The 12,373-nt window shown below is 39.3% G+C and overlaps 1 protein-coding gene across 2 annotated transcripts in view; it reads right to left on the bottom strand.

The window, feature by feature from the left end:
- SAMD3 (sterile alpha motif domain containing 3) overlaps window positions 1-4,860 on the bottom strand; it is a 42,370-nt gene extending 37,510 nt beyond the window's left edge. Inside the window, exons 1-2 of one of the 2 annotated variants that reach the window (XM_066545758.1) lie at window positions 4,765-4,860; window positions 1,803-1,899 (exon numbers count right to left, since the gene is read on the bottom strand). Coding sequence is in view for 1 of the 2 variants with exons in the window: in XM_066545757.1 (XP_066401854.1) it covers window positions 1,961-1,970 (10 nt within the window). In the remaining variant the exon portion in view is untranslated. Of the gene's footprint in view, window positions 1-1,802; window positions 1,900-1,960; window positions 2,086-4,764 lie in introns of both variants that reach the window. The other variant, XM_066545757.1, reaches the window with a different exon arrangement.
- Window positions 4,861-12,373: the final 7,513 nt, after the last annotated feature.

The raw sequence follows: 12,373 nt of genomic DNA, 5'->3' as shown, positions 1-12,373 counted from the left end.
ATTACATGAGTGGGTTTAATTTGATATGACAACAGTAGCCATACAACTCCTCCCCCAGGCTAAGCAACAAGAACAGGGTGTGAAAAGTCATTATTTGTTGAGAACTCTGGTGTAAATTAAAAATCACACCTTTCTGTCACACTTCTTACTTCCTTGCAAAGAGTAGGGCAGAAAAAAAAGTCTCCAAAAACTTGAAAGATAAAACCGAGTGCAATGCAGAAAGACACTTCCCTTATCAACCAAACAGTGTAAAAGGAGAGAGATACATTTAAATGTTGGAAAGGTCACTTCTTCACCCTATAAGAAGACTAACACCCTAGAACAATTCTTCTAAAGCAGACAGGCAGATACCAACGCTTCAAAAAGTGTCAAGCAAACTCTTGCCATGTGCAGCAATGTGCACATTTAGCCCTGGGTGGCTAATTCTATAGCAAAATGGCCACTTGCACATGGAAATGCAGGCTGCACTCTTTATTGAGGGAAGTGATGATAGCTGAGAGGCTGTTTTTTAAAAAAATATTATATACGTTAAGGGTCATGAAACATCAATACTTTGAAATGCTTCTCAAAAGTGATTTCAGTTACTTGCATCTGCTAGAGATAAAGCAACCAGAAAAAGAGCACACCAGCCTTCTATCAGTGTTATCTGAGAACAGATGCTGATATTTGTCTTCATTCATGATTCTATTTATTACAGTAGCATCAAAAGACTATCCAGCAAAGGGTTGCCTGTGTTGAATGTGGTGAAACCTGTGAATATTTATATTCCTCAATCAAGTCTTATAAGTCAGAACAACAAAAACCAAATAACAGTAACATTTAAAGAGCAATTTACAGTGTAACTTCAAGTCAAATTCAGAACAGTTCTAAGTGTGAGTGATCTCTGTTTGTTAGTAATATAGCCAATCACTGGGACCCATTTCTTCATACACCTGGGCTCAATAACTATAATTAGGATTTAACTAGTCCTGGTTAATGAAATTAAGTAATGAAATCAATGAAAATTACTTTTCCCTAGAATGTGACAGGAGAACACTTCTATTTACTATGAAATTCTTAAAAACTGAAGAATAAAAATCTCAGGTTTAAAGACCTATCCATCCATGGTATGGACTTCAGCTCACATAGTTGGTTACTCAATAGCAAGAGATGGGGATCCTGACCAGCATGCCTGTGCTGGCAGACGCGTACTACACATGCACCAAATTATTCTACAGCTTGTCCACAGCTGCCACAATCTTGAAGTGGCACTTCTAAATGAAGAAGCTAATTTATCAAAACACTTGAAAAATGACAAGTGAGTTATTATGTTTACCTATAAGAAAGCCTATGGCACCACAGATACAAATAGCACAACTTCTGACAGGCCTCCATGAGGTTTTCACCAATGTCAGAGTTATGGTTGATTTTAGCACATTTTAGTGCTAAAGGAATGTGTAAGGCATGTGATGTGTGCACAGCTATACATCACAGCTGTGTGGCACATTTTGTAAAGGGCCAGGTCTCAAAGTTACAAGTGTGATGAGCAGGAGTTGGTGCATACCAAAGATATAAGCAAAGTATCCCATGTGCAATTTTGTGCTCTCTTAATTTGGCTTCATCTTCAAATGCACTACAGAGACTTTATTATTTTCTTTTCACTTACTACCAACCATTTTTTAAAACAATTAAAAATAGATTCAAACAGATGTATTCAAGACAGAATATGTAATCTCAGAGCCAGTGCTGAATTATCATGAAAAGAACATCAGCTGTCCACAAATCTTTTCAGTAGCATATAGGAAAAGGCTCTGAGGTAGTACCTCTGTCACCTTCCCCATCCCTTGGAGAAAATGCCGACAATGTATTGCTGTCATTTATCACGTGTTTATGCTAGCGTGAACCATAGTGCAGAGATGCCTGAAAGAAAGGGGAAAAAATTCCAATATCAGTGAAGGAGCAAATCTTAAAGTCAACATACCAGTTTTCATTTCTGTGCTACTGTAGAGGAAGAGACATGCAGCTGCAAGACAAGGAGAGATGCAAACGTACAGCAGATGCAAGAGAAAACCAATATCACCTAGGAGAAAGGCTATATAAGTAGATCTAGGAAGAAAACAACCACATCCATTAGTCAGCTGTAGACAAAGGGAAACAAGCCAGACAAACCCTTTAAAATTTGATCAGAGCTAAGGGAAGTTTCAAGGGTTCTGAACATGCCCACCCATTGAGCTTATCAAGTAAACAAATCCCTCTGCAAGAATTAACTCAGAAGAAATCTCTTTCCTTAATACATGGCTTCTGATTAAGTATTTCTAATTTTCTAATACTCAAGTTTTTGCTATATGAACATTAAAAATATTGTCATCAGTACTATCTGCAGTACTACTGGAAAAATGAGTTGTCCCACTTCTACAGCAAGATTCAACAAAAGAACCAAGTTCTCTCCTACTACAGGTGTGCAAATTATTTGGCAGTTTGAAAGGAAGCAAGTTAATTTGACTGTGATTTTATAGTAATGTAAATGAAACTCCATTCTTGCTATCACTGGCAACAGTGCACAAGGGATGAAATGAAACACTTAGCTGTAAATGCCTTCTTTTTTAGAAAAAAAACCAAAAAAACAACAAAAAACCTTCTGGAAATGAAGGCCTGGTAAAATCAAAACTTTTTATATTATCCTTTTGTCATGGTTTGACACTGGCCTAACACCAGGCACCCACAAGAGTCACTCTCTCACCCTTTCCAGCCACAGCTGGGCAGAGGAGAGGAAAAAAAGCATACAAAGACTTAATGAGTTAAGGGGTGGGAGAAAAAAAAATCACTTCAACAGCAAAACAGGCTCAACGTAAGGTTGCGAAGTGAAAAATTTATGACTAACAGAATCAGAGGAGGATAATGAGAAGTAAAATAAGCCCTTAAAACACTTTTTCTCCCCCAACCCCTCCCTCCTTCCCACCGACAGTGCAGGGAGACAGGGCGTGGGGGCTTGGTCAGTTCATCACCAAGATTTTCTTCCACTGCTCCAGGAGAGGAGTCCTCCGCCTGTGAGGCTTTGGCATCTCTCCCATGGGAGACAGTTCTCTGTGAACTTCTCCTGTGGGTCCACTTCCCACGAGTAGCAGCCCTACCACAGCTGCAGCAATGTGAACTCCCCCCTGCAGGCAGTCAGTCCTCCCAAAACTGCTGCAACATGGGGCTCTCTTTCCACGGGGTGCAGTCCTCCAGGACAGGCTGCTCCAGCCTGGAAGCAGGGGCCCTCTCTCCACCAGGTCTCTCACTGGATCACAGCCTCCTCCAGGCATCCACCGCTCCAGCATGGGCTATGGGTGGATCTCTGCATCCCCTGTGAATCCCCGTGGGCTGCAGGGCCATGGCTGCTTCACCATGGTCTCACCACAGCCTGCAGAGGAACCTCAGCTCCAGCACCTGGGGCACCTCCATCCCCTCCTTCTTCACTGACCTTGGTGTCTCCGTGTTGTTTCCCTCACATGTTCTCACCTCCTCCTCTCCCCTGACTAGCATAAACACCTTTGACTTTGTTTTGATTTCCTTCTTAAATATGCCATCACAGAGGCGTTACAGCCTCTCTCATTGGCCCAGCTTTGGCCAGCCACACATCCATCTTCAGAGCCATCAAGGATTGGCTCTGCTGGACATGGTGGAAGCTTCCAGCCGCTTCCCACAGGAGCCATGCTTGTGGCCCAGCTACTACCAAAAACCACAGCCTGCAAAACCAATATGCCTTTAAGAAAAAAAGTATCAAATAAAAATACAATGTTACCAGACAGTGAGAACAGTAAAAAATCAAGTAAAGGTTAAAAATTTATGAATCACAAAAATGAAATTTCGTGTATTAAAAAGAAAGCAATCAGACTGAAGATGTTCAGTATGACATGGACACTGCTCCAGAAGACTAAAGAAAAAAATAATTTCATCTTGTAAGTGATATCATGCTGACTTTTCTTTCCTCCCCAAAGTGCAAGTTTCTCACCAGGGCCATGAGTACTGTGTTGATCATGTCACTACTTACTTACTACACTACTACAGGACTCCAGGTCTTGTCATGGGGCAATACAGAAACCTCGGGCACTGCAATTCCCCCCTAGCCTGAACTGGCAATCATAATCCAGCCCTCTTCTCTGCAACCATTCATATGGTCATGCAATCAGCAGTGCAGGCTGAACTGAAAACATCATGTTTTGGTGGATTTTGGATAGATCAGTGTCTTTAACCAACTTGCTGGCCAATTGTGTGAAAATTGATGGTGGAATCATATCTGTATATTTATCATGGTGTACACTGATCCTTGTTTCAATGCATCGGAATAGTGAAGATTTCTATCTTAATGGAGCATTGGTTTGTAAAGTTAGGCCAAAAACCCAAACTGTGAGTAACTAGTTTACCTCAAAAAAAAAAAAAAAAAAAAAAAAAAAAAAAAAAGATATGTACCTATCTCCTTCTCCTTTCCCTCAAATTGTTTTGCTTGAATGATACTGGCTCTGCTTCTTGAAAGGTTCTCTTTCAAGTACCTCTTGAAAGGTTACTCTTCAAGCTTTTCTAGTAAATAAGAGTAGTAAGATGTGGAATACTCAACCCACCCAGGCTGATCCTCTAATTGCTGAGAAGGATGGATACAAAGCTCTATTATTTATTTGCTCTGCTCTTGATTTAGAGCCACAAACCAGTTCAGAGAGCTGAACCAGCAGTCAATTGTAGTGACCTTACAAAAAATGTTTAATTGAAAATAATAATTGAAATGTTTAACTGAAAATAGCAACTTACCAAGTCTATTCTGATGGAAAATGCTTAGTGACATTTTATAAGTGGTTCAACCTGCAGATCCTCAAAGGTGCTAATGCTCAACAAAACTGCTTTCTGTTGTTCCCAAGGGATGGATACAGAAACCTTTTCGGCCTGGGTAACACCTAGAAAGTGAAGCGTATCCTTAAGTGAGTCTGTATAGCTGAATTTTGACATTAAGTTGGGGCTCCCATGTGGATACGAGCCAATTACATGTTTTTTCCATGAGTAAGTGATCTACACAGCTCTTACACCTTCAGTACACAAAAGGTGTTATAAAATATCCCTTGAATTTTGCTCACACACTTTAATTGCTCTTATTATATATTACAACTTGTACTCAAGCTAGATTTTTCAGCCATGTTTTTTCAATGTAAGATTTTGTCAAGCCAATGCTTGACTCAATCATGCCACAAGTCAGGACTGTGCCTCTTGCTGAGAAGGGTCTTGGCCAGTCTCTGAGAAATATACCATCATCAGGTACAGCCACATGTCTGAGACAGCCCAACCTCAAAAAGAGCTACAAGCCATATATAGAAATGTTTATCAGGCAGGAAAGAAACAAGAACCTCAACAAAATTTTTAAATTCTCCTGCCATTCGATCAGTAGGATGAATCAGCTAGGCAGAGGAGTGAGAGTTACTAGGAAGACATACAAGCAAATCCTGAAATGAACAAAGTGCCCTTGTTGGTAAACACAGGTGCCTGTGTACAATCAGCTTTGGCCCAGAGGCCATTTCTCAGATGGTCATGGTGAGACTGAGGAACGAGGAATGAGGTCTGACCTGCTCAAGCAAAGACAGCTTTGGGTTTTGCTTGGCTTGTGCTGGAGACAAACAGTTGTGGGCTTACTGGGGGCATGACCATCTCTCCTACACTCACCTTCCCTCCTCCTGCAGCAAACTGGGCAAGATATCCCTGAGCAGGAGGAGTCATGCACCTGCTGGTAAGAGATACTGAATTCTTTTAGGAATCACCGAGTTGTGGAGTGGAGCATCACTGCTAAGCAGTGCCTGATGTTACCCAGCACTTCTGGATTGCTGTTTTAGCAGACTAAGAATTGCTGAATCATATGTTACTAACCACTGACAGTACTCCTCCAGCTGATTCATCGCATAAATATGAATAGGATGATTAATAATTAAGTTTTAACACATTTCACCATGCACATTTTTCGGTTTGTATGATTCATTAAATAATGACAGCTCCAGACAGTCACAGATTTTTGTGTTAAGGTATTATGTTGGCATATGAAGCCAGGTGAGGTGGGTATAATTGAGCTAGATGGTAAAACCAAACAGGCTGTCTCATAGGCCTGTTTTACACAATAGAAACAACAGTTTAACTAATTTGGCATCCGTTGGTTCAGACTTTCTTTGTTCAAGGTGTTCTCAAGGATTAACTAAGTAATGCAGTATTAATTCAAAAAAGATGTCCCCACAGGGTAAATGCATTTATTTAGTTCATTGATATTTAGGGCATCCACAGCCCATTTCTTACAACATGCCACACTAAACCAGTGATTTCTGCCCACTGCCTGAGTGTGGCTGTCTCCTCATCATATCCAGATGAAGAAGTCATGTAACCACTCCACATCTGACACAGAATGTAAGTTGAAACCATGAATGGAAGGATAATCATTAATGTCTACCTACACAATGGAGATAGGAAACTGGAAAGTTTGAATATCTGTAAATTCCTATTTTGTTGGGATGATATATAATCATGACATAAGTAAAAAGATTCAAAGGCCACTTCAGAGGACTGCTTCCTCCTCATTTTTGCCTCTATTCCAGCTATGCAAATTTATGATGCCATGAAGAAAACCCCACTCCAAAAACCCCTACCTGTATAAACATTTGTTCTAGTGACAAGGGTGTAAGTTTCCTGGTCTAAGGATCTAGCAAGATGGTATCCTTAGACAGAATATCAATTAGTGGGCCTACATTCTTGTTGATGGCTGTAATTTGTGCTTTTCAGGACTTCTGAATTATTTATGTGAAGAGGAACCTCCCAGTTTCACTGCGAATCGCCTCAGAGCCTCTTGGTTAGTACACAGGACACATGAAACTGCTTTTAAATCCTTGCTTCAGATTAAGCAGAGCAGGGATTTGGGGGTGTGCCTTAAGCCTTCAGACCACCATCCGTTACAAAATGGGGTGGGTTTGCTGTTTGCGGGGGAGGACACGTCAGGAGTGATACATCAGAAAAGGAGCAATCTCAGTTTAAACACCTTCTCCAGGAGAGGGGGCAGAGGGAGGATTTCAAGGGCAAGTAAATATCTTTCTACTGGTTGAAGATACTGTGTACCAAAGCAGCCACATCATGGTTGTGCTACACTTCTATAGCTCATTAATGAAGTTAAACTTCTTTTCCAAAAGCGCTTAAAGAAATCTGCTTTGTGATGCAGCCTAAACAGTTACAACATACACGGGAAAATGTAAGAGTTTGCCAATTCAGCTTTGTTTCACTCATTCTGTGCTCCTAAACCTACACATTTTATAAATAAACATTTTCTGACTGTAGATTTTGTTTACATTGCAGGCAGTCAAACTGAAGCAGTACAACATCAAAAGAGGTGAGAAATTCTTCTGCACGTGTCTAAAGTAGAGTGTTATCATGTCATTGTTAGAGGCCAATAATTTTAAGGAAATGCATGCCCCAAACAACAATATACATTGTACATTACTTGTATTTACTTATACACTGGCTGAACATGAGAAAACATACTGTGGTATACATGGTTCATCAGTCAAGGTGTGGCAGAGTTGTGGAAACAAGAATCAGTGAGGCATGAGAAGTACGACACTGATTATGTGGAAGGTCATGATAAGATTTATTGCTCCTGCGGTAGCTAAATATTGCCAATGCAGTACATAATACATAATACAAGCAGGTCTAAAATTTATAATATAAACAGGTTTAGCTAGGGATTACACACAGGGTTACAGGCTTTGGCCTTACAGAACGCACAACTGCAAAGCATCAAAGTACCTGTGGAGCTACTTTAGGGTTTTATGTCTGTACGTGACTTAGTGCTTTTACTCACTTGGTAAGAATTTCGCCTTAAAATATGTATTGGACTAGTGACCAACTTAAATAATGATGTAGACAAACAGCCATTTTGGAAAGAGCTGCCCTGATGTGAAGCATCTCCAAGTACTTACTGTTTCTCAGCTGGAAAGCTGTTCCACCTCAGCTGTTTGGGTACTCCTGTAGACCAGTCTAGCTAAGCAGGAGGCAATCAGGGCAATGAAGGCAGGATACCTTCAATCACCATTGGTTGCTTTTCACGATGAGCCTGACTGAAACTTCAGATGCTGAGTGAGTGAGTCTGTCATGGTTAGAGATGCACTGATCTCTGTATTTGCAGCAGTTCTTATAAATCATATTGGTAGGAATGCCTGGTAAGGCCTTAATGAGAGAAGATAGGTTTTCCTGCAGGTTAGACTTACCTTTGGGATTCTCCAGATATTTAATTTCATTCATGTCTTATTGATCCTGGAGTCCTGGGCAATTGCTAAAACTGTGGTTTCTCTGTTCTTCTGAGGCTGGTATTGCTGCTGCTGTTCACTCATGCTCAGTCTTCTGAAAACTGGGTGTTCATCAGATGCAAATTCAGTGCTGAAGAGATTCAGTCTATAGGCTTGGGATGAGCCTCATGGGGCTCCACTTACATGTTTGCAGTGGAAATGGCTGGGGCAGTCACTCAGGCCATCAGTTCTTCAGCCACATCTTACTGCTGCTTGGCAACTTGTTACTCCCTGGTCTCAGTCAGTGGAAGAGAATGTATTCATGGCCACTTTAATATAAAATCAGGGCTGAAATCCTCCTACAGCATTTACCTTGGACTCCGGCAAGCAGACAGATTTTCATTACCATTTTGATGTGGATGAGATGGTCCTCAGCAATAGATGAGGGATGAAGGGGGAAATCAGCATTACTAGGCAATTTGAATTATTTCAGTCTCTGGAATTTGGAATTTCTCACATTACACTTGCAAATCTTGTCTTCCTTATAAGTGCAGCCAGATGTTTCTTTTTATATCTTCTTGCCTAAGTGCAGTTGGGAGTTTAGACTCTCTAATAACACCCTCAAAATCTCTGGTCATGCTCTGTCACAGCATGAGGTCTGGGCTTCTGCAGTGCTGGAGCTCAGACGTCCCACCAGAGCTCATGCCAGTCCAGAACCATGCAAGGCTGTTGCTAGAGCACAGCACAGGACAAGTTTGGGGATTTTTTTCTCACTGAAAAATCTGAACTCCTCAGGATTTCTTTGTCCTTCATGTTGCCCCGTTCTACATCAACTAAGGGTTGTTTGTGATTTTAATCGCCAGAGATACACAGATATTTAGATTAGATAGCTGAACGAATCTTTAGTCTTAAAGGGCTAAAAATAATCAATGTGGACTGTTATTACTTGTATAATTAAAATATTTAATCAAGGCAATCAAAGGGTAGCATAGTGACTACTAAATGAAGTTTCAAATGCTATCATACAACAATACTTCTATCACTCTTATCCTATAATTTTAAGAAATGTTTGTAGAGATATATATTATCAAGTATATTGTCAATTTTGTTTCACAAAGCTGTCTCCAAATCTAATTTTACTGGGAGGAAATGATGAGCTGTATTTCCAGTTTTGACTCTTAGGGTCTCTTGACATTAAAGTCTTGTCACCAAACTGCTCCAAAGAGATTAATAGCTTTTCACTAATACCTCAATGTCCCTGCTAGGATAGCAAATTAGGAAAGAAGCCACAGCTAATTCTGCATTACTTAAAAACTCTGAGCTATAAACTTGGTTAGTTCAAGAACTGTTTTACAATCACCTCATCTTTCTTTGCTGTACAGACAGCAAATTTCAGAAAACAGACCCCTGAATATACCTCCAGCTGCCTGTGTTTGTGTGTGTGTGCAATGTTGTTATATCATCTTATTTACAGTAGGAGTTTTTGGAAATAACTGGCTATTGTTCCCCATTTGGAAGGATAAAGTAAAAATAATTGTATTGTTGGTTTTGATTAAATCAAAGAGTGACTAAACTTCATAGAATTTTGGCACAGTAAAAAGTCTCATAGAACACTGTTGGAGCTAAGAGCCTTATTTGACATAAGCAAGTGATAACAGAACAGGGATTTTACTGCAGTTTTTATTGCCAACGAATTCTTCCTTGTTATTTTCTTTCAGCTCTGATATTGTATGGTTGAAGAGTGCCCTTTTATCTTTTGAAAGAGTCAACAATAATAAACTGTTGGGTTTTATGCACTTTGAAGGAAAAAAATAAACTATGTTCTTGTTCTTGTTCTTTTCTGCTGTATCCTGTCCCGCAGAAAACCAGACCTTATTTTATAAATATTGTTCAAAATACAATGTATAATTGTTCTGCTGACATTTCCCATGTCACTGACTCTGACAATTAGCAAAAATATTTCATATTCAGCTCTTGTTGAAGCATGGGAGCAAAGACCTGGAAGCATCTTGCTAGTCCCTGTACTGCATGTAATTGATGGTTTGTACTTAATGAAGTGCTACAATCAGAAGCTACTTTGGATTACACCTGAGACTTTGGACTTTAGTGTGGCAGCACTGAAGTAAACCTGTGTAGTCTCTGTGGCACAGATAAAAACTTTGACCAAGTTTCTGTGTTCAGAAAATCCCCGTGACTGTCAGTTCAGTGTGTAACACCTTCAAGAGGTGGTGAATTGATTTGCCTTGGTGAAAAATCATGATAGTTGGTAACAGCCTTTCAGTGGGGATAGATCTCCTTCCTTTTATTGAAAAGTTCACCCCACACTAAAATAATCTGCATCAGAACAAATCAAATATTTCAGTGGCATAAACAGTATCTGATGCCCTGATAATCACAGTACTGGTAAAGTAAAGAAAGAGAGATCTGACTTCTCAAGTACAGATGCTTTAAATATTCCCAGAGCAGATCTTTCTTTAAAGTTATGCTGCTCCAATAAAAAGAACACAAGATGTTGCTTGAAAGAATGGAGATACATTCTATAGTTTTATCAGCAGTGATAGCTAAAGGTATCGTTTTACTTACACTTATTCTTAACATATATGCGGCTCATGGAAACTGGTCCAGTAGACTGGTAGAAGTAAATGTTAACTAAGCTATGTGTTAACTGCTAAAGCTTTGATGCAGGACATTTGCCAGTTATTCTTTCAATGACTGGCATTTTCCTAATTACATGCAAAATAATGTATTAATTGGTTTTGCTATAATCTCAGTAGGCTTTCATATTAATTAATTTATTTGTATGCATACTAAGACATCAGCTGCAGTCAAAACAATTTATTATTAGCACAGACTTCCTAATGCTCCTGGGGTTTTGAAGCCTCAGGTTACTGGTTTTATCAGAAAACACGATTCACCTCTAGTCCAAGGATATCATATTTAATTAACTTTGCATAAAAAATTTCCAGCAATTCTATGTCTGGAAAAAATGTACACATATGATATCTACCCCCAAATATTCTGTATGTTAAAGTGAGCAGTGGGATTATATTTATTTCAGGTTAAAAAGAAAAAAACAACCCAACTTTGCAAAATCCTGAAGTCTATTTCAGAAAATAGACTTGGATCATAGAGTCACAGAGCATTCTGGATTGGAAGGGACACACGAGGGTCATCCAGTCCAAATACTGACTCCAAACAAGGCAACCTAAATGTCAAACCAGTGCTGTACAAAGGGGTTTTGGAGACCAAAAGCTTGAGGCCAAAATAATTTCCCTAGAGGCTCGTTTTAGTGCTCACAAAGAAGACATTAAAATAAGATGGTCTGAAATTTGACAGGGTAGTAGTCTTGGTATTTAAGACCAGCCTTTTCTGTCTCAATAACAAAATGCCTTAAAAGTTATAAACTGCCTAAACTGATCCTTTAAAAAAATAATTTTCAATTCCTTTGGAACTAATTACTACATTTAAAGGAAAAATAATCAGATGATAAGTTGTTTTAAGTCTTGACATTTCAGTTTGCATGTAGTGTACTCTTTCAATTCAAACACAGCTGATATTTACCTACTTCAAGGGTAGGTATATGAAAAGCAGCTACCTTCTTGCCTTTATCTTTGTAAAACCCTTTATTTTGCTGGTGGTAACTGTAACCATGTCACTTTTGCATCACTTGATTACAAAAAGGTTTCTGAGTTTACCGCTAATCTTCTAAGCTTTATGATCAGGTTTTGCTGTCTACATTTATTACCAAACTCTTGTTCCAATTCTAAAAAATTATTACAAAATATTAAGCAGTGCAGATATTCTCCAGTCTTGCATCATGGAAGCAATTTCTGCTATTTAACATTATCGCTTTAATATCTGTTTCCAAAAAATAGATGAGGAAGGATCACTAGAGTCTAAGGATTTGTTGGTTTTTCATTTTCAAAATCAGTTTTCACAGTTTTAATGTGTTTTAATCCACAGAGAGCAGAAGTGGCAGAGCAGAAGTTAGTGCTGTGTACTTTTGATCTCATTGTGTACAATCAAGTTTACCACTGCATATGACAAGACGAGCTGGTAACTGATGCAGGGAAGGGAGGTCCATGATATTCTGGGATTAGATCAGTTTAAATAGATCT

Source organism: Molothrus aeneus, chromosome 3 (genome assembly GCF_037042795.1).
Source record: "Molothrus aeneus isolate 106 chromosome 3, BPBGC_Maene_1.0, whole genome shotgun sequence".
Taxonomy (NCBI): Eukaryota; Metazoa; Chordata; class Aves; order Passeriformes; family Icteridae; genus Molothrus; species Molothrus aeneus.
The sequence above is the reverse complement of the archived record's forward strand: the minus strand, read 5'-3'. Positions and strand labels throughout refer to the sequence as shown.